The sequence below is a fragment of the Salvia miltiorrhiza genome, unplaced genomic scaffold, assembly GCF_028751815.1.
Source record: "Salvia miltiorrhiza cultivar Shanhuang (shh) unplaced genomic scaffold, IMPLAD_Smil_shh original_scaffold_405_1, whole genome shotgun sequence".
Classification (NCBI taxonomy): Eukaryota; Viridiplantae; Streptophyta; class Magnoliopsida; order Lamiales; family Lamiaceae; genus Salvia; species Salvia miltiorrhiza.
Window position 1 is genome coordinate 102988 of NW_026651543.1, and position 22985 is coordinate 125972.

The 22985-nt window shown below is 38.1% G+C and overlaps 1 protein-coding gene across 1 annotated transcript; it reads right to left on the reverse strand.

The window, feature by feature from the left end:
* Positions 1-21390: 21390 nt before the first annotated feature.
* On the reverse strand, positions 21391-22766 carry LOC131004499 (uncharacterized). The gene is made up of 2 exons (XM_057931189.1): positions 22052-22766; positions 21391-21980 (listed from the first exon to the last, which is right to left on the reverse strand). Exons 1-2 carry the CDS (start codon positions 22764-22766, stop codon positions 21391-21393), a joined length of 1305 nt encoding a protein of 434 aa, XP_057787172.1.
* Positions 22767-22985: the final 219 nt, after the last annotated feature.

Below are 22985 nucleotides of genomic sequence, written 5' to 3' on the forward strand. Positions count from 1 at the left end.
TACCGGTGTATACCGATACCGCGGTATATACCGAAAAAATCAATAAATACCGTATTAAAGGTATATACCGAAACACGGTATGATACCGTATAACTGGTATACCGAATATTACTATATATACCGGTGATGCGGTATCATACCTTATTCCGGTATACCTTAATATTCAGTATATACCGGTAATAAGGTACAATACCTTATTCTGATATACCGCAGTTGTCCGTATATATTGGTATACCGAAAATCGCGGTATATATCGTATCAAAATCTATAGTTTTAAAATATATAATATATATTTTTATGTTTATATTTTTAAAAGTATTTATAAATTTTATAAAATGATGTATATAATCTATATTATGTGAATATATACAATTGTACATGAATTTATAAATATCATCAAATGATACAAAAACAAATAAAATACAATATATAGTATAAGTGATACAATAAAATAAAATTGTTTATTTTGATATTATAGTATAGTTATAATATATAACTAAAATTATTGTTTTACAATAGATTATACATCTAACTTATAATAGTTACATATATAATAGCATAGTTATAATATTAGTATTATATTATAAATAATATTACGTCTAACATATAAATTATATGTAACTTATAACATCTATATAATTTACTATATATTACATGAATGCATACAAGTATGCGAATATAAATATCATCAAATGATATAAAAGTGAATATAATATAATATAGTATGTAAGTTATATCAATATACTGTGTTATGATATCAATATAAATAATTTATACTATATTAAATTATATAACTTACATACTATATTATATTTTATTCACTTTTATATCATTTGATGATATTTATATTCTCATACTTGTATGCATTCATGTAATATATAGTAAATTATATAGATCATGTTATAAGTTACATATAGTTTATGATTTAATATAATTGAATTATTTATATTGATATTGTAACACAATTATAATATAATATTTGAATTTGCTTTTGTTGAAGTTTAATTGATGAGACTTGAGATGTAGACAATGTTAATTTTGTTATATTTTGTGTAGTATATGAATAATTTTCTTAAACAAATTACATCTAACTTACAACATTAATACAACTTATTATATAATATATGAACATGTAAGTACGAGATTATAGATATAATCAAATAATATAAGTATCTTATAATTATATGATAGTGTTGTTTATATTAATATATATATATATATATATATATATATATATATATATATATATAATAACATAGTTTTATTATCATATTCATGTGACGTGAGTTACATAGTTATATTGTATAGTATATATAATTATGATTATTTTTCTAAACTAAATTATACCCAACTTATAACATAAATATAATTTATTATATAATTTATGAATATATAAGTATGAGACTATAAATATGATAAAATTATATACTTCCATGAGTTATACAATTTGATATAACTATTATGTCATTATTATATTTGTTAAATATTATTCATTATCTAAACATGTTTTAAATAAATAAGTTATCAATTTTTTACCATATTAATTTTTTTCGATTTCGGTAATACCGATTATTTTGGTATACCGTTAAAGTGCGGTATACCGTGAAAGTACGGTATACCGAAATTCGGTAAGGTACACTGAAATAAAGGTACGGTAAAGGTTTTGTATATTCTCCATACCGTACTTAAGGTATACCGTATGTAAAGGTAAGGTAAAGGTATGAATTTTCTCCATACCGGAGGTAAAGATAAGGTATAAGGTATGGTCGATTTAATAAGGTATACCGTACCGTGCCACCCCTAAATAGCACCGAAATATACAAAATTTTATTCAATTTTAATCTATAATATATTTTATTTAGGAGGAAAGAAAATATACATATTGAAATGAGCCATATTTAGAAGTCATGACGGATAATTACCTTTTCAGATCATTATATCATGAGAACTAATTAATATCTAAACTACTAATTTATGGGCAGTCGAATTCACGGGCTACCTCATATGACATAAATGATCTACCACAATATTCTTCTTAGCCTGCTCAAAAACATCTCAAAGATCGCCATTCAATGACTCTCAATGGCACTACAAAAAAAAAAAAAAAAAAAAAGAAGCTGAATTTAGATATGGAATTAGCTACGAATTTAAATCCATAGCTATTCTATGACAGAATTACAACGGATTCGTGACGGATATAATTTATTGAATTTGACAACGGATTTTATGACGGATTTCTGTTGCAACACTTTCGCTACGGATCGAATCCGTCATTAAAATAATAAAAAAATTACTTTTGTTAAAAAAATTTAGCTACGAAATAATCGTAGTTAAATCCGTAGCTAACTTGAAATTTAATTCGTAGCTATGGATTCTATTCGTAGCGAGATATTTGTGACTTATTAGATACTGAATATCTGTAGCAACGCCCGTCACAAAATTAATTGTATTTTTAAATTAAAAGCACAGGCACGGTTCTTCTTATTCACATTTACCCCAATTGCAAACTCTAGCTTTTTCTCACTTTTGAGGCCGCCATCTATCCTCGCCCTCGCCGCGGTTGCTCTTCCGTCTCTCTCACCACCATCAATAGGGTAGAGGTCATGATGTTCACACTGTAATAATATTAATTGTTGCTAGTTTTGTTGAATATGGAGTATGTAAAAGGTCGTAATTAGGTAAACAAAAAATAAAATAAAAAATACAAAATTCCAGCAACTTAGTGACGAATTAGCTACGAATTTTTCTGTAGCTAAATCTAAATCGCCGGTAAAAAAACTCTGATCGCCGGATTCATCTACTGACGGACTAGCTACGGATTTTATCATTTAGCTACGGATATTTCTATAGCCATTTAACTAAAGAATCCCGTAGCTAATTTTGTAGTTGATCGTCAAACGACGATTATGGCGACAAACTATGGCGAAGGAGATTTCCGTAGCTAATGTTAACAACGGATCCTATTTTCGTAGCTAAAAATTTAGCGACGAGCGATTTTCCATCGGACGATGTCCGTTTCCGATCTGTAGTTAAAACTGTTTAGCTCCTGAATTAGTGTTTTTAGCTACGGAAATTTCCATAGCTATTTCCGTCGAATTTTGTAGTGTGGAGCATAAACCAAATCAGAAAACATAACAATCACCCAAAATCATTCTCCAAACAGAAATCAATACCAAGCATCAAAGTATGCAATTCACCCATAAGAACGGTATTAGTGTAACCCACCAAACAACTAACAACAACTATGATCGAACCCTTCACGCACAACAAACCCAACACCAACTCACTTGCCCTCCTTATGCCACACGACATCAACGTCAACCCAGATAGTCCCATCGAAGGTGGGTCCTATAGTACTGTTGAAATCGAAGTTTTATTAAAGAAACAAAAACAAGAAACCTAAAACCCTTGAAAGCACAGGCGCAAACTAAGGGCCGAGCCTCATTAAAACCTCTTTTAGGAAAACCCGAAGGGGAAAAACCTAAAAGAGGAAAAAGAGTGCCCGTCTAGGGAAGGAAGACCAGGAAAACCAATAAGAAAAAAAAATGGTTGGAAGAGCGGAATAGGACAACCTCAGAGGCTCCAGCCGAACCATTTGCCCCTAGGAAGTCCCGGCCCTTCGAACCGTGACCAAACAGAAAACCAGAATAAAGAGAAGCAAAAATCAATAAAAAGCCAAAACAGAGGAAAGCATGGCTGGTAAAACAGCCGATGCCTAAGAGAGCAATCCATAGGAGATCACCGAGGAGAAGCAGGGACCAGCGCACCGGAACCCTGAAAAACTTCTTCCCCGATGCTCCAAACCAACAACCACCAAAAATCAAAAACACCCTAAACCACCATGCGAACAAAAAAACGGGTGAGCAACATCAGCAAAAAGAAAAGGGAGAATCTCCGGTATAGCATGATCCCACCAACCCACTTGATCCATCTTCGAAGCAAGGAATCCGCCACTTGATTGCATTATCTATAAATATGAGATATAATGAAAGAGGACCAAGTTATAAGCTCCCTAACCCGGAACCACCTTGCCTTAAATTTCCAAGGCACTCTATCAGTCTTGCTCGTGACCAAGTTGACAACAAAGGTTGAATCAGATTCAACCCAAATGTGTGTCCAACCCAAAGAGATAGCACGCTCCATCGTCGTGATAAAAGCAAAGATTTCGGCTTCAAAGGCGCTGCCGGCTTGAGCAACCGCGTGAAAGCAACTGAGAACCTCCAGCGAGGCGTTCCGAGCAACACCGCCGCCATGAATAAGACCCTGTCTAAGCCGTCGATCTTGATCTTGATCCAAGGCAACTTAGGAGGTCGCCAAATAACATTATAGTACAAAAGTAATATTTTTTTGGTAGATTGTGTATTTTGTTAATACCTTTAGGTTGTGATATTTTTTAGAATTCATTAAAATGATAGGATAATAAGTTGATATTAATCCTTTAATTTATGAATGGATTAACAAAATTATAGATGAAACTATGGTAGCTAGTATTAATAAATTTGAGGTTAAACTGAAACTAGTCAAAACTAAAAAAAGTTCTACCTTTTATACTTAATCCTAACATATTTTTATATTTAGAAAATAATATATTACATATATATCTAATGTGAGTATTTTATGTGAGCACTGCTCACGTTTAACTCTCGTTATCATTATTTTTTATTTTTTATATTTATTTTTATTCTAATATTTCATAAATTGTTATTGAGATAATTAAATTTTATAATTTATATAAAAATTAAAATCCGACTTGTCCATATTCCTTTTAATTTCAAATAATTAATAAAAATAATAAATATAAAATTAATAATTTGAATAATAATTTATAGTAGAATATTAAAATAAAAATAATTATCTAAAATAAAAAAACAATGCTAACAATTGTTAAAGGGTGAGATTTTTATGTAGCACTTTGAATAAAATAAATAAGTTAAGTATCACACCCCATAAATATATAAGTTTTGTAGCACATTCTTAATGGTCCCCACCACATCTTTGACTTATTTAAAACTTTTTGTTTTCTTTAAACAATAACAAACGTAGCTATAGAATCTTCTATCATTATTAAGATATTATTTTTTGTCTTATTATGTCTCTCTCTCTCCAAAATCGTATTCTGATATGTCTTATTAGGGTTTAGGGTTTCTTTTCTTGCATGTACACGAATCTTGTTTCAAAAGTGCATGAATTTTTTCACCTATTCAGCCGAAAATTGGTCAAAACAAGAATCTTGTTTCAAATCATTCCCACAAAAAAGAATCTTATGCAAATATTGAGAAGACCGTGCACTATACACGGCTCTCTCTCTCTCTCTCTCTCTTCTATTATTCAGCTTCCAAATTCAAAAAAAAAGAGAGACAAAAACCCTAAACACCGTGCACTCCATACACTCCATACACGCCTCTCTCTCTCTCTCTAAGAAACTCACGCCGTGCACTCCATACATGCCTCTCTCTCTAAGAAACTCCAGCCACTATGAGTTCAACGGAATCAGATTACGATGGGGAAGAGGCACAACGAGGAAGGCGCCCGAGTACATCAAGGAGGAGCGAACAATACCCGATGCCGAATCCGGTAAGTAACCGTGGCCTATATATATTTGTCAAAATTTGAGTTTATGTGTTTTGTATTGTTAAATTGTGCACAATAGTTGATTATTAGGTACACGGTTGTAGTATTTGTTAGACAATTATGTTGGTAATTTGCGAAATTTGGAATCTGGAAATTATTTTGAACAACCGTGTACAACCGTGTACGGTTCTTCAGTACACGGTTGTACACGGTTAGACAATTATGTTACACGGTTAGGATTAATTGATGTAATATGCCTTAATTGTGTATTTTTAACGTATAAATGTATTTTTCGTACACGATTTAAACCGTGTACAACCGTACACGGTTTGTTCATCCATACACGGTTGTACACGGTTTCTCTAGAATGGTACACGGTTGATTTTAAATCATGTAATATGCCCTAATTGTGTATTTTAGACGTATAGAGGTATTTTTGGTACACGATTTAACCGTGTACAACCATACACGGTTTGTTCATCCGTACACGGTTATACACGGTTGTATACGGTTGGTCTAGAATCGTACACGATTGATATTTTTTGATACTAATCATCATTTTGAATTATTTTCAGCCTCCGAGGCATGTTTGGTTACGTCCGTACATGCAAGGTTATAACGGACAAATCAATCACTACATCAGGGACAAGACATTGAAGGAAGTGGAGACTTGTCTTATCTATTACCGGTGTTTTGAAGAATTTAAAAGAGGTCCGTTTGGGCATTTACTTAAGTTGAAGAGGCAGGATAGTGCGAATGCCGCACTGCACCATCTTCTTGCACGGGAGTTGTATGACCAAGCATTCGGTCCGTGGGAGAAGTGGTTTCACGTTGATGGACACGACATTCGATTCGGCGCTTTGGAGTATTGTCTGGTGACGGGGTTGTGCTTCGGGCCATCCCCGCAGCGTTTTGATCCTAATGTGGATCACCGTGTTGGGAAGCAGAGTCTATGGCACCGAGTTTTGAAAGGCAAGAAGGTGGAAGTGAAGGATCTGCGCAAGCGGTTCGTTAACCGCAGTATGGGCAATAGTGCCCAGGATTATTTGAGGGTGGACAATATTCTCGTGGCGTATGATCTCATCTTCTGTCGGGATTATAAATACGTGCACGATTGGGTGTGGGCACTGGTAGAGGACGATCAGGCATGGATCGACTTCCCGTGGGGCTCTAACTCATTCCAGATTTTGTGCCATGGGATGAGTGTGTTGAAGAAGCATCCCTCGGAGATTACCGGGAATAGGAGGACGTACCACTTCTATGGGCCCATATGGGCATTACAGATTTGGTCGTACGAGGCCATTCCGAGGTTGGGCTGCGCGTGTGGGGCTCGTGACACGAGCTTCCAGATGCCACGATTGGTCAACTGGACGACTTGGAAGTCGGCTTCTGACTTCGCCCACTTTTTTTATGCTGATGAGGTAATTATTGTTGTTTTTTTTACAGTTTCAATTCTTTTATTATGTTATGATTAACGAATAATGAAAAATGATCGATTCATCTTTGTGTAGGACGAGTGTCACCGGACACTCGAACCGGTCGAGGAGGAGAATAATTCATGGTATTTGCAGACTCTGAGGCTTCCCGACCCTTTTTCTGTACGACACTATCCTGGAGGGAAATATGCCGGCTTGACAGAGCCACTTGTACCGGAACCGCCTCCTTCTGTTAGGCCTCCTCCTGTGCAGAGGAGTAGCTCACGAGCAGAGCCTGTTCCTGTTAGGCCTCCTCCGGGCATTGTGACCTCTACCCTTGCAACGTGAGCATACTTGAGGTCGAGAATTAAGAGGACCCGAATTAGGAGGACCCTCAACTGCTGAACGAACCCTACTCAACTTCGGTCGTCCCGCATGGACCGTGATATCCGGGGGTTTCACAACATAGGCTGATATCTCATCGGGCACATTCCAATACGTAGGATGTGGAACGGGAACAATACGCTCCATATATGTGGCCAACATTATGGATTGTTTGAAATATCTTCCAACAAAATCTGTGACTTGCAGTCCTGCACGCCTAATAAAATGCAAAGATAAAAACATAAATTTACAAAAAATTAATACAATATGCAAAATTTGTAATAAATGAGGTACCTAATAGCGGCACAAGCATGACGACACGGAATGTCATCCAAGTCGAACTGAGCACAACTACAAGTCCGATTCTCGAGATCGACAATGTAGAATGCATGATCATTCTCAACACTAAACATGTGCGTCGTCGTCCCTCGAACAGCCAATTGCCGACCCGCTTCGACAGCCACATGCAACTTTCCCTCTACTACCTCAGTCAACTCATGTGACCTCGATGCAGCCAAGATGCGTCGCCTATCGAACCATTTCTCCATAATGGCTCGATAGGTCTCGATCAATGAAGCAACCGGGAGGCGCCGTGCCCACAACAGTCCACTGTTCATCGTCTCGGCAGCATTCGACGTCATGAAGCTCGTGCGTCGTACAGGGCACTTGGACCTGGCCCATCTCTCCACACCAATAGTGTTGAGGCGTGTGTGCGCGTTGACTTTCAGTAGTTGAAGCGCAGAAAAATTCCTTTGAAAATCGTCTGATCGATAGAAATATGCCGCTGCTTTGAAGACTGCAGCTACATGGTGCCCATAATGCGCGAGATTCTTCTGCAGATGGTAATAGCACAACCCGTGAGGGACGCTCGAGTAGACACACTCCACAGCATTTCTGATGCTCTTGTGCTGATCAGACACAATCAAGAGATCATCCGTCTGACCAAAGCAACTCCGTAGTCGGTGGAAGAACCAAGTCCAAGACTCGTCGTTCTCGATAGGACCAAGCCCAACTGCGAGAGGAAATATTGCTTCGTTCCCATCCTTTGTAACAGCGACGAACAAAATACCGTCGTCCCTTCCCTTCAGATGGGTCCTGTCTACGACGATGACCGGCCTCAAGTAACCCTTCTCAAAGACAGCCACGCTCTGTCCAAGTGCAACAAACATATGATGGAACTTGCCATCATCCTTCATCTCAAGGTCGTATAATGTGCCGGGATTACTCATTCTCAGCATATACAAATACGATGGGAGCATCTGATACGAGTTCCCAAAATCACCATACGTCATCTCAATCGCGATGTTTCTTGCACGGAGAGAAAAGCTGTAATTGATCTCAATACCGAATAAGCGCTGCATCTCTGACATCATCTCCTTCGGCTTCAAAATGACCCCCTCGCCTACCAATTTCCGTGCAAAATATCTTCCAACAACCCTCGCCGGAATCTGTCTCGGGGCAGTGCGATTCAAATCCGTGTGGCAGGTATGATCCATCACCACCTTGATCACTCTCCAGATCGATGCACTCTGAACGGCTCGCAGCATGAACGGACAATCGTTGCCATGCTTGCAAACAAACCACAAACGGGTCGTACTGGAACGATCCACGGCGTACTCCACGTGATTCTCCATATGGTACAGGCCAACAGCGATCGCCAAATCATCCTTCGACCGGAATAGAGCCCCCACTGATAATATCCCGCTCTCCAATACGTTTGAATCCTCCCAACCTAATGCCGGCGCATCGTCAAAATCGAGGACTGGAATCCCCCAGTCACGTGCCTCAAGCTGCTGAACTCCAACACGAGGTTCGACATCGGGCTGATCATCCGATGTGAAATTCTGAGGCCCTGTCTGTCTCCACGCTTCCTGTTCAGTCGACACTGAATCCAATATCTCTCTGCGTCGTATCGCCTCTTCTTCCTCATCCGAAGACTCGGACTCGTCTTCCTCCTCCTGCGACGATGAATCGTCCCTACTTCTTCCAACGTCCGTCTCGATAGGAAACACAGTAGAACGCTGTCCCTCATAATATACCCGCTCCTGATTCTGAGGAACCGGAGCCGCAAATTGTTTGCCCTTCTCGATCACGTAAACAACAGGATATTTCTTCTGCTCGGAAATCAGCCGGTTCAAATCTGAATCGGCCTTCAAAGCCACTTTTATTTTTCGCCCTTCGTCCGTGGTCGATATGTAGAAAAGCATATAAGTGGATCGTCCATCCTCGTTTAATTGATCGTGCACCTCTTGCATCAACTTCGCATGACAAGGCTCTTCCTCAGACACGTACACGACAACCTCGTCGCCGCCTTCATACTCGGATAATTTCCACTGACCACTGTGCCGTATAACGATTGCTTGAAACGACATCTGCTTCAAAACGACAAAAATACAACATTTAAATACACAAACAGGAAACCGTGTACCCCAATACATGAACTGAATATACAATCATGCTAAAACTAACATCAAAATCATATTCAACCCAACCGTGTACAGCAAAATCGACCTCCGTGTAGAACCGTGTACGGGGAAACCCTAACCGTGTACGGCAGAACACTAAGGGTTCAAAAATAAGGTAATTTACGTACAGAGTGTTTTTCGAGGCCGTTTTTTGGTCCAAAACATGTAATAAGTCATATATATAACATAATTATCGAAATAAACAACAAAAAAACACTAAAAATCAAACCGTGTACAACCGTGTACTCAACAACACTAACCGTGTACAGTCGAAATTGAAAAAAAAAATTATTTCACATACCGTATGTAATATAAGCCTTCGGATGAATTTTTTTGAAATTATGAGCAACCGTGTACGAGCCGTGTATGTGTATTGAGAGGATTTTCTTCTTCTTTCTTGTTCATATGTCTGATGAATGAACATTTGGTTGGTATCCTTCATTAACTACCCACCAGCAACCGTGTACGGAGCATTTAATTTCGTGAATTTAAAGTTGTTTCCTTAACAAGTCGTGTATGACTTTGAGTTGGTATAAATGCACCCAACAACCATAAGATATGGTTTTAATACACACATAAAATCACGCCATAAACGTGAATAGAGAGAGAGAGAATCAGATTTTGGTTATTTTTAAATCAGATTTTAACGCCATAAGATATGGTTTTAATAGTTGGTATTAATTTTAACGTGAATAGAGAAAGAGAATCAGATTTTGGTTTTATTTGGTTATTTTTAAATAAAAAATACTCCTATTATGGTTTTAATATGTCACTATCATTCACTTTATTGACTTGTACTTATGTACTTTAGGTCAAATGTGTTACAAAACTTATTTTTTTATGAGCTTTGATACTTAACTTATTTATTTTATCAAAAATGCTACTATTATGTATTGTCACATTGTTAAACCTGAAGAATGTTCGTATAATGGGCTACATTTTATGTAGTATAGCGTTTTTAATCATAAAATAAGTTTGTTGTCGTCATATTTTATGATTTAAGAAAAGGCAAGGAAAAGAAAAAAGTACTACTAGTTAGTTATGAACAGTTAATAGAGAATGCAATTACCAAAGCGTAAACGTGCAGCAAGTCTGCAAATATGCAGCGGCTGTTATGAAAAAAGTCTCGAGCTTTAAATATTTAATTACCACTTGCAAATTGCAATTGCCAACTTGCTTATACACTTTCCCATAATATTTACGCCCAACTTGCACATTGACTGGTGGGTCCCACAGGCCGCCCTTGCAATAAATAAAATAAGGGCTTTATAGGTATAATGTTATATCACGAGGGTTTCTACTAGTATATTTTTAGTCAAGCTTGATATTTTGCAATTCAAATTTCAATATAATCGTTTTCCTTTGACCAGGAAGCTCGTAACGGGTAATTATGCTAAGAAAAATAGCAAAATTCAGTTCAATTTGTAGTATTTCTTTCGTCTCAATATTGATAGTTCATATTTTTTATTAGATTATTCCAAATATAATAGTATGTTTCCTTTCTAGATTACAATTAAAATTTAATTAACTTATACATATTTAGAACTAAATTCTAATCTATCTCTTATTTCAACTTTCATATTTAGGGATTTACGTGTATTCTACAAGAGAGAAAATACAGGTAAAAGGAGAGTTGGAGGTATTAAAGTGTCCCACATTGGATTGGAGATAGTGGCATGAGCCACTTTATATGGTGAGGCAACCCTCTCCCTTACAAGGCCTTTTAAGGGAGGAATGAGCCTAATATCCATTTCTAACATGGTATCAGAGCCAACTCAATCCAATGATGGGCCCCCCAATATCGTTGTCAACAGTAACGATACTACATTAATTCTCTAGGGTCAGTGTCTTTAGTATTTGATGTGTTTATCTGATTTTATTTGCTTAGTGTTGGATTTTATTTTTATTGTCCACCATATTTGTGTTTGCCTAAATATTGTTTGAGATTTATCAAGAGTACTAAGAGTGTTTTCGCTTCGCAGTCCTTGTGGATACGATACTCTACTTGTTGTTTAATGCTACAATATACTGTGCTAATTGCAGTGTTTATTTCTATTAAATTAGTGATCAGAGAAAATTCAAAAAGAAAGGGGGTTCTGCATTTTTTGTTGATAATTATTTAATATCAATTAAAAATAACAATAAATATGTGAGTCACACATCTTTTTCCTACTTTTACTACTTTTAGGGCGGGGGAAGTAATAAATTAGTTAATATATTAATTAACCATATCATTAAACACGAGCAAAAATTGTTACCTTATCAAATCATCTATCTAGGTGTTGGTCCAGGAGCGTGTATGTTGGGGGGAGGGGAGAAAGCGCAATTTCGCTCTTTTTTAAAATTTGAATGTTCTAAAGATATACAGATGATCAGTTATCTACTTTGCTGATTACTCGTCCGCAAGTCAGTTAGACTAGGAACTGAAGCATGTCCAAAATATATAGTGAAAAAGGGCATTAAAGTAACTATCCAATAGGTCAAAAACGAATCAACCAAAATTTACTCTCATTTACAGATTTTAGAGCATCAAATCTCCCTTCCTCTTCCGCCACAGCCGCCACCACTGCACATCCTTTCTTCCCTCTTGCAAAACCGCCAGTGGCCATCAAGATCGTCGTTGTCATCACGATTCTCACCATCAACAACCCCATCTCCCTCTCTATTCCAACGGCGAGCGGCGAGAATCGCGCTGCCCCCTTCTTCTTCCGCCGCCGTGACTTACTACAACCCACCACCTCTAATTCTCCTTGATTCGCTCTCTCTCTCTCTCTCTCTCTCTCTCTCTCTCCCCCATCCCCCCCGAATTACAGATCGAACAACCAAGATCTCGAAACATCACTGCCGTGTCCCAAACCTCCGACCGGACTACTCGCCGGAGCCCCCAACCAGCCATGCCATCACTACGTCCTCATTCGATTTCCTTAGTCTGTAGCTCGCTCGACTCTTCCCCCATCAACACACGCCCTAAAATTTCAGATTTGGGATTTTGGAATTTTGGGAAAATCCTCTTCCATGAAGGAGATCAATTGCAGAATCAATTGCCTTATTCTAATCTTAATCGGCGAGTCCTTTTCCATGGAATTTTGGGGAATTAGTTGCAAAATGTGATCAATTGAAGAAAGGGAAACGGTAGGTAAATGTCAACTCATAATATATTCTTTTTTACGGAAAATTTGAATATATTCTGTTCATTTAGAAATTATGTTATGTTCGTTAAAAAATTATACCTCGTTCATTGAAAAATTATGATTATTTATCACGTATTATATATATATATATATAGGGTTGGGTTCCGGTAGTATCCAAGCTTATAATAAATCCGTAGATCCAAATCTAGACCACACATTTATGACATGTAGCGCATCAAGATGGTGACACGTGGCAAGGCATTTCAAGGCAAAATCTGGAGAGGGGTAAAATTGGAATGTAATTTTCGAAATTAAAAAAAAAATTAGATTTTCTCAAAATAGGTATATTTTAGATGCATAAAGTTTCATACGAGAATGCATGAACTTTCATATAAAAATGCATAAAGTTTCATATAAAAATGCATAAGATTTCACCCCACCCCAACCCCACCCCCCACACCCCTGAACCCCACCCCACCCTTGAACCCCACCCCCACCCACCTCTTACCCCCCACCCCCCCCCCTAAATTTTTTTTTATTTTTTTAAAAACTGATTTTCCGACCACTGACCCACCCCTACCCCTTTTCTGACCACTGACCCCCCACCCACCCACCCACCCCACCCCAAAAAAAAAATTGAAAAATTGATTTTTACATGCATAAAAAAATTACATGTTTTACATACATATACTTTCACACAGAAATGCATATACTTTCACACAAAAATGCATTACATTTTTTGAAAAAATATAATTTTTTTTGGTGGGGGGTGGGGGGTGGGGGGTAGGGGTGGGTCAGTGGTCAGAAAATCAGTTTTTAAAAAAATAAAAAAAATTTGGGGGGGTGGGTGGGGGGTGGGTGGGTCAGCGGCTCAACAATCAGAAAATCAGTTTTGAAAAAAAAAAAAATTGGGGGGCGGGGGGTGGGGGTTGGGTGGGGGGGTCAGTGGTCAGAAAATCAGTTTTTTTAAAAAAAAAAAAAAATTGGGTGGGGGGTGGGGTGGCGAAAATACCAGATTTATTAAAATGAAATGCATTTTTTGTATAACTTAATGCATTTTTATGTAAAATCTTTATGCACTTTTGTTTGATTTTATATGCATATATGTGAAACATGACTATTTTGGGGGGTGGTAATGGGGAGGGTTGGGGGGTGGGGTGGTGTGGGGTGGGGTGTTGAAAATACCAAAACTGTAAAAATTAAATGCATTTTTCTGTTCAAAGTTATGCATTTCATGTGAAAACTTTATGCATCTTCGTGTGAAACTATATGCATCTAAAATATATCTATTTTAAGAAAATCTAAAAAAAATATAGTATTTTTTTAATTATTAAATCCGAAAATTACATTCCAATTTTACCCCTCTCCATATTTTACCTTGAAATGCTTGGAAACTCCTTGCCATGTGTCACCATCTTGATGCGCCACATGTCATAAATGTGTGGTCAAGATTTGGACTTACGGATCTATTATAAGCATTGGATACTACATGATCTCATTCATATATATATATATATATATAGGGTGTGGTTCTAGAGAGAACTACATTATTTGTGAGAACGAGAGAACCATCAAATCTAATGCATCCACTGTAAAAATTAATGCATTCGATGTTAAAATTAATGCACTAAAAAAATTTAAAAAAAATGCTCCCTTCAGGATTCGAACCCAGGATCTGCATTCATCCAACAAGATGATGCATCCATCGTAGATCTTGATGATCGAATGGCTGAAAATAGTTCTCCGGACTTCTTTTATTTATGGTTCTTTCTTGAACCTCTCCCTGTATATATATATATATATATATATATATATATATATATATATATAAAGAGAGAGAGAGAGAGAGAGAGAGAGAGAGAGGTGGTCTCCTATACCCGGGTGTACGTTGTACCCGACCCGGATCTTTACCCAATTGGATTATCCTAACTCATTTTTTCTTGAAATGACACTAACACTAGCACGATCTTGGAATGACACTAACACTATTTTGTTTTACAAATGATACTATTTCGAAAATAAAACTAACACTATTTGGATTTACAAATGACACTAACATTATATTGAAATGACACTAACACTATATCGAAATGACACTAACACTTGACATTCAGGTAGGATAGTCCAGTTGGGTTAGATCCAAATCAGGATTCGGGTCGGGTACGACCCGGGTGTACCATACATCCGGGTGTACATGAGATATATATATATATATATATATATATATATATATATATTCCCGAATAATATTATTGATATCTGATTCAGAATTGTAAAAATATTTAACATAAAACATTTCGAACAAGCATTAAAAAATTACGAACATCTAAATAAATATTCCAATTATTCTTGTTGACATAAAATATTTAACATAAAATATTTCGAACAAGCGTAAAAAAAAATTATAAACATCTAAGATAAAATATTCGAATTTTTTGTACTGACATAAAATGTTTAATATAAAACTTTTCGAACAAACCTAACAAAATTACGAACATCTAAATAAACAAAACATCAATAGTAATTATGTATAAAAAATAAACAAAATAAAGGAAAAACAAGAAGCATAATTATGTACACTGCAATATGGATAAAACTATATTTTAGGGATTCGCTACATCTTACCAAATATAAAATCGACTTAATCTCATTTAATTGTAGAATTACATCTTTGATCTTTCGAATTAAAATACATAAATAATTCCTTAATTATTTCAGCCCTTAGATGAATTAAAATAAAGGCCCTAGATCCATTCCATATTCTCTACATATTTGTCATTCTCTCTCTCTCTCTCTATATATATATATAGTGTGGTTCTATTGAGAATGCTAAATGCGTTGAATATTGAAAATAATGAATAATTAATAAATTCTTCGAATAATCCAATAAAACTGACGAACAAGCGCATTTATTTAATATGGTGAAAATTCCGCTCTTCCATGATTCAAACCCATACTAAAATGTTTGTTCATAAAAATTATTGACTTGTTCGAGAGACACACATTCTCAATTCTCAACACATTTAACATTCTCTACAGAATCGTTCTCTCTCTCTCTCTCTCTCTCTCTCTCTCTCTCTCTCTCTATATATATATATATATATATATATATATATATATATATAGATACAATGATATCGGTTAAAAAACTACCGAAAATAAAGAGATTTGTTTTGGATTGAGCCTTAAACATAATTGATTGCATAATTAAATAAGTTAATGACATAACTGACGGAAATGATCTAAACCGCTAGATCTAATAAATCCAAAGGCTTAGATTAATTCTTTATTCTCAAAATATATGTGATTCTCTATGGATCCATTCTCTCTCTCTCTCTCTCTATATATATATATATATATATATATATATATATATATATATATAACGATCAATATCTTCAATAAATGTAAATAAATTGCTCAATAAAACGTAACTAAAAATATACTCTATCCGTCCCAAGTTTTAGTATCCATATTTTCATTTTAGTCTGTTCCACATTTTTGTATCCATTTATATATTTTTAGTAAAAGTAGGTGAGATCCTTATTCCACTTTAATTAATGACACTAACATAAAATATGAGACCCTTATTCTACTCACAACACACTCAATCACTTTATTAAAATATGTACCACTCTCAAATAGATACTAAAAACTGGGACGAATGGTGTATTAAAATATTGATATTGATAAAATTTATGATTATACATCGACTTATAATATATATTTATTTATTTATGGTTCAATTGTGGATATTGGAGATAAAACGAATGGTGGTCGTAATAATGATTATGCATCTATCTATCTACTTGAGGTCATATTGCTTAAATAGACAGAATATCTAATATAGGTATCATTTCAATTACTTACATGTCCTAGTCGAACAATATATATATATATATTTTTTTGATCGGGAAAAGAACAATAGTATAAATTAGCAAAAAGGAGCCGGCACCAGAGATGCCCACACCCAAAACAATTTACAATAACACACTCCACCGAAGGAGCGAAAGGTGTCCCTCACCACCAAAATAGGACAAAAGGGAAGATCTAGACAAACTATATTTTCGCATCTAAAAACCAACTCCTGAAGTCCCTTGGGTTCGGCTGCTTGGAAAAAACCGAGACCCAACCCCACGTTCTTGTTTTGATTTCTGCCAGAACTTTTTCATCCTTCCATTCTTCCTGTTGAAACTTGCACACATTTCTCCACTTCCACACGCACCAGACAAAGCAGAGCCAGATAGTATTCAAGAGATAAGTATCCTGCTTTTTCCCCAAGTTCCTGAAAGCCTCCATATGATCCTTTGCTCTGTTTGGAAGTACCGATTGTTTTCCAACCCATTTGAGGATTGCGTACCAGAGGTTTGAGGTCAATTTACATGAGAAGAACACATGATCTGAGGTTTCGATCTCTTCCTTACAAAGAATGCAGGTGGCATCATCATTGGAATTTATCACTTTGCGTCTTTGTAGATTATCGCACGTTGCCATCCTTCCCTTCAATATTCTCCATGCTGTTGTTTTGGCCTTGAGCGGCACTTGTGCTTTCCAGACTGTTAAAAAATCCGCCTCTTGACCTCCGCAACTGTTATTTCCTGCTGCCAAACTAAGCGCCTTGTACGCCGACTTAACCGTGAATTTGCCGTTCGGCTCCAAGCTCCATCTCCATCCGTCTGGTTTACCTGCCGAGACAACAACACTTTGAAGTATAGACTCAAGATTAGACAGGTTATCCAAATCCCTACCCCTGAGCTCCCTTGTCCAATTCAAATTCCAACTCCAATGCCCCTCCACCCACTCTCCCATATCTTTGATAAGTCCACCTTGCGATCTACTAAGTCTGAACAACCTTGGGAACCCCTCTCTCAGACTCTGTCCCCCAGTCCAGACGTGGTGCCAGAACAGGAAGCCGTCCCCCTCCCCAATCTGGGTAGTCAAACTATCTCTCAACCATTTCCCATTTTCTCCCCGACTCAAATCCAGCACCCTCTTCCACCAGCCCGGTCTTAAGGATTTATTATCTTGTAATTTAAATCCATTCTCATCCCAAGACACGTTTCCCCAGCACTCTCTAACCACCCTTGCCCAAAGAGATTCATGCTCCGAGAGGAAGCGCCACAGCCATTTGGACATAAAGGCCTTATTGGACCACCCAAGATCTTTGATGCCAAGTCCCCCAAGACCAACCTCCCTACAGAGGACCTCCCACTTGACCCAATGGATCTTTCTGACCTCTGGATCCACTCCCTCCCCCCAAAGGAATTTTGCCAAAAGAGATCGGATTTGAGACATCACACTTTTATTCATCAAGTTAAAGGACAGGTGATAAATTGGGATAGACGTCAGGACTGAACGGATAAGGGTGAGTCTCCCTGCAAATGAGATTTTTCTATTTTTCCACCTTTCAATTTTACTTCTAACCTTTTCCACCACAAATCTCCAATCTGCCGAACGAGAAAAGTAAGCTCCGATCTTCACTCCGAGATACTTAACTGGTGCACACCCCGACTGGCAATCGAGAATTCTTGCCATACTGTTACTGATATTCTCATCAATTCCGATTCCTACCAGCTGACTTTTGTCGAAGTTTACTTTTAATCCCGACAGAGACTCAAACAATTTAAGAATGCTTTTGAAAGCCCAAGCGTTTTCAATCTTTCCAGTTGCAACAAACACCGTGTCATCGGCATACTGCAGGTGAGAGATACAAGTATCACCATCACCAACAGTAGCCGGCTCCAGTAGCCTGTTGGAAACAGCCCTCTCAACCAGCAAGTGAAGCCCTTCGGCTACAATAAGGAAGAGAAAGGGGGAAAGGGGGTCACCTTGACGAAGGCCTCTTTCGAGTAGGAACTCTCCAGAGGGACCGCCGTTCACCAAAACGTTTGCCGTAGCCGAGCTAATACAGCTCGCGATCCACCTTCTCCATCGCGAGCTAAAATTCATCTTTTCGAGCATTAAATCTAGAAAATCCCAATCAACGGAGTCGTAAGCTTTAGCAAAGTCTATTTTGAACAACGAGATACCCCTCTTCCTCCTCTTTGCATCTGCAAGGACTTCATTAAGGACCACCACCCCATCAAGAATGTATCGCCCCTCAACAAAGGCACTTTGACAGTCTGAAATAATGTTTGGCATTACTCTTCTCAATCTAGTTGCGAGCACTTTTGCGATGACTTTGTAGAGACAGTTAATTAGGGATATTGGGCGAAAATCTTTCAGGTGTACCGCTCCTTCTTTCTTCGGAATAAGAGTGATGAAAGACGGATTACTTCCTCTAACCAGACTTCCATGAATGTGAAACTCTTTCAAAGCACCCACAAGGTCTTCCTTAATAATCCCCCAGCATGTCTTCAGAAAATTGAAATTGAATCCGTCGGGTCCCGGACTCTTCCCCCCGTCGCAGTTCCACACAGCACTCTTGACTTCGTCCTCCGTAAACGGCAAGTCAAGCCAATCCTTGAGTTCGTGTGGAATTCTTTTTAGAACAAAATCATTAGGAAGACAAGGCTTGACTCGCGATCTGCTTCGAAATTGTGATTGGAAGTGAGTTTTGGCCAATCTTTTAACCTCTGACGGCTCTTCGATCCACCGGTTATTATCCCAAAGACCAACCATCTCGTTCTTACTTCTCCTTCCGTTAATCACCTTGTGAAAAAAGCTGCTATTAATATCTCCATCAACAAGCCAGCGAGTTCTTGATTTTTGGGCAAGAAGGCTGTCCCTGTTCTTCAATTGAATGATCAAATTAGCTGTATCTTCATTCCTGCAGATGAGCTCTCCTTCTTCTAACCCGAGAGTATCGTCAATGACATCCCACTTTTGAATATCTTGCTTAAGCTTTGTGATATTCGCCTCAATTGAGCCGAAAGATGATTGGTTCCACTTCTTGAGGTCAATCTTCAATCTCTTCAACTTTTCTTTAAACACAAAAATTTTCCACCCCGAAATACCAGGCCTTTCCCACGATTCCTTCACCATCTTCTGAAAGTCGTTATGACTGATCCAGGCATTTAAAAATCTGAACGGTTTAGGACCCCAATCAATCGTCTTTGTTTCCAAAACCAAAGGGCAGTGGTCGGATACTGTCCGTTGCAGGCCAATCACTCTTGATTGCGTCCATGTCTCCAGCCATTTTCCATTCACAAGAAAACGATCCAATTTTGATTTACAATGCCCATTTGGTTGATACCAAGTAAATGATCTTCCTTGTAGCCTAACATCCACCAAATCATTCACCTTAATGAAACAATCGAAAGCTACAACATCTCTTGGTTCAAATTGCGTTCCCCTACCCACTCTTTCAGATTCATGTCGAATAGAATTAAAATCCCCAGCCACACAAACACAAGAATCACGATACTGATTAATAACCATGCCAAGACAGTCCCAAAGAACCTTTCTTTCGCTCAGACTTTGGGGCGCATAAACGTTAATCAGACAACCATGAAGATTAGAAGAAAGCCACTTACCATTCACAATAAGGGCGCCCGGGACATCCCAAGTACTCGAACAAGAGAAAAATTCTGAATTCCAGATGGTCAAAATTCCACCAGATCTTCCCTCTGCTTTTCGGCTTGCAAACCCAAAATTTTCAGAGCCCCAAAGGCCTCTCAGATCGCCTTCACTGAGCTTTTCCATCTTTGTTTCTTGAACAAAACAGCAGTCAATTTCCTGTTTCTGTATGATCTCCCTCAGTTCTCTCTTTTTGATTCTACTCCCAAGCCCTCTAATATTATAAGAAATCATCTTCATGGGGAACTCTGTTCAGCAATCTCCTCGCCCTTCTTAGAATCTGACTCTTCCAGCAAATGTTTGGCCATCTCTGCATCCTCAAGGTGACTATGCAACCCAATTTTTTTCCCAAACTCCCAAATTTTAAGGCCTTCATCAGGGGCTTGATTCGGCGTAGAGAGATTAACCCTTCCCGTTTCTTGAATCTCCAGGATCGTGGATCTTCTCCTATCCGCGCTCGAAGTTTCCCCAGAAATTGTGTTCCTCGTTTCTGACGTCCTTCTTGCAATGGTGAGCTGAGTTTTGTGGGAAGTTTTCTTATTTCTTTGGTGGAGAAAACGGTGGAGCCCCAGCTTTAGAGGAACATCAGCCCCCTTTTTTCGCCTAGAATGGTTGAACCTTTCCCCCAAAATTTTATTGTTTTCTTTAGCTAGAGCTTCAGTGGGTCTTCTGCTGCCAGGAGGAAAGCAAAAAGATGACTCTAACCGCGGGCCCTCTTCTGTTTGACTTTTGGGAGTAGATGGGGCCGATTGTGATACCCAATCACGCTGGGGTCCTTCCTCTTCATACCCAACGGACCCATTGGGCTTGTTATGACACGGATAGGAAGTATTGGGCTGGAAAGCCTCTGATGGGCCAAGTGGAGAATTAATTTTGTGGCCAGAAAAACTTCCGTCCCTTCTCATGTCAATTTCGAGTGGGGCCCTCCTCGGGGATATCCTCTAGGTCTGCGCCTTTCGGCGGAAACGAAGAAGTTTCTGCTCCTTTCGGCGAGAACGAAGAATTTTCTGGTTTTTGGATTGACTTCGACTCAGAGACGTTGTCCTGTTCATCTCCGATCTGAGCCTTCGTCGGAAAAACATGATCGACGTCCTCTACATCCTCCGGCGAACTTTCATCAGAACAATCCGAGTTAACCTCTGAAAAAAGAGTGTCGCCCTCAGCCATAAGATCCACCGATTCTTCAATTCTAATCTTAAATTGGGCTCCTGCTATTCTACATTCAACCACTCTATTTAGCGTCTCCAGTCCGGTAGACATTTGGATCCATGCCACATCCAATCGACTTCTAGAAGTAGTTTTTTCATGAACTTTCAAGACCATTCCCATCCGAGCTCCCACGTATTCAAAGAATCTGGGATTCCATGCTTGCAACGGGACACCAATCCATTTCGTCCAAACTGTTCTTTGTGAGCAGACGTCGACATACGACCACGGTCGGATCCACTCGAACCAAAATTTTGACCATTCGTCAAACTCCGACAGGAGATTTTCACCTGGTTTTTATTTAAACTTTGTAAAAGAACCAAGTTTCCTCCCCACGTTGAGACTTTGAGGATTTCAGCACATTCACTGTTAATCTCATCTTCGAACTCGTCCCATTCAAATTCCGGTTTAACATAACCTGTGAAAGAGTTCCTCACCCATTCCATCTCCTCCTCATTTGGCTGAAATCCAAGCATTTCATCAGCCGGAAGATCATCGTTTTTGTTGGTCGTCCCTCCAAGAGCTTCTACAAAGGTTTTACCTTTTTCCCTTTTGTTATCTGGAACTTGAATCGTAAACCTCCTTCCTCCGTTGACAGTGGCTCGTAGGTTGGAGTTGCCTCTTCTAACTCCGCTATCAGTGCGAGTCCCAGTATTACTGTCTTCTCTTTGTTGTCTTTCAAATCTGGGAAAATAAGCTCTGAGTTTAAAGCTCCCGAACCAGATATTATTCATCTCTCTCAGAAGCGCTTCTCTATCCGAACATTCTTCAAACCGAACGAACCCGAAAGGCTTTCCTTTGATGTCTCGTTTCTGTGGGCGGAAAATGTCACTGACTTTCCCTATAGCTTTGAATCGTCTCTCCAGCGTTTGGAACCAGGTTCCCTCGGGGAAATTATTGAAGAAAAAAGTGACTCCAACGTCATTGTTTTCTGCTCCAATCCGGTGATCAACTTGCTCGGAAGTGGGGAAAACCCTAGATATGGGTTGTTTTGATTGCCTCACCGGGGGACTCTGGGAACGGTTTGGACCAACCCTTCTTCTTCTCACCACTCTCCATTCGCCGCCGGCCTCCATTAAAAAAACTGTCGAACAAATATAATAAAAATTACATTTTTTAATATCTACTTTTAAGAAATAATGTGTTCGATGCATCACAAAGACACTAAACTAGTAAAGTAGTAAAAGCAAGACATCTAGGTGGATCCACTCCTCAAGTTTAATTAAATCATATTATGATCCACACAATAAAAATCATTTGTACGTTCGGATCAAAATATGGCTTTCAAATTAAGT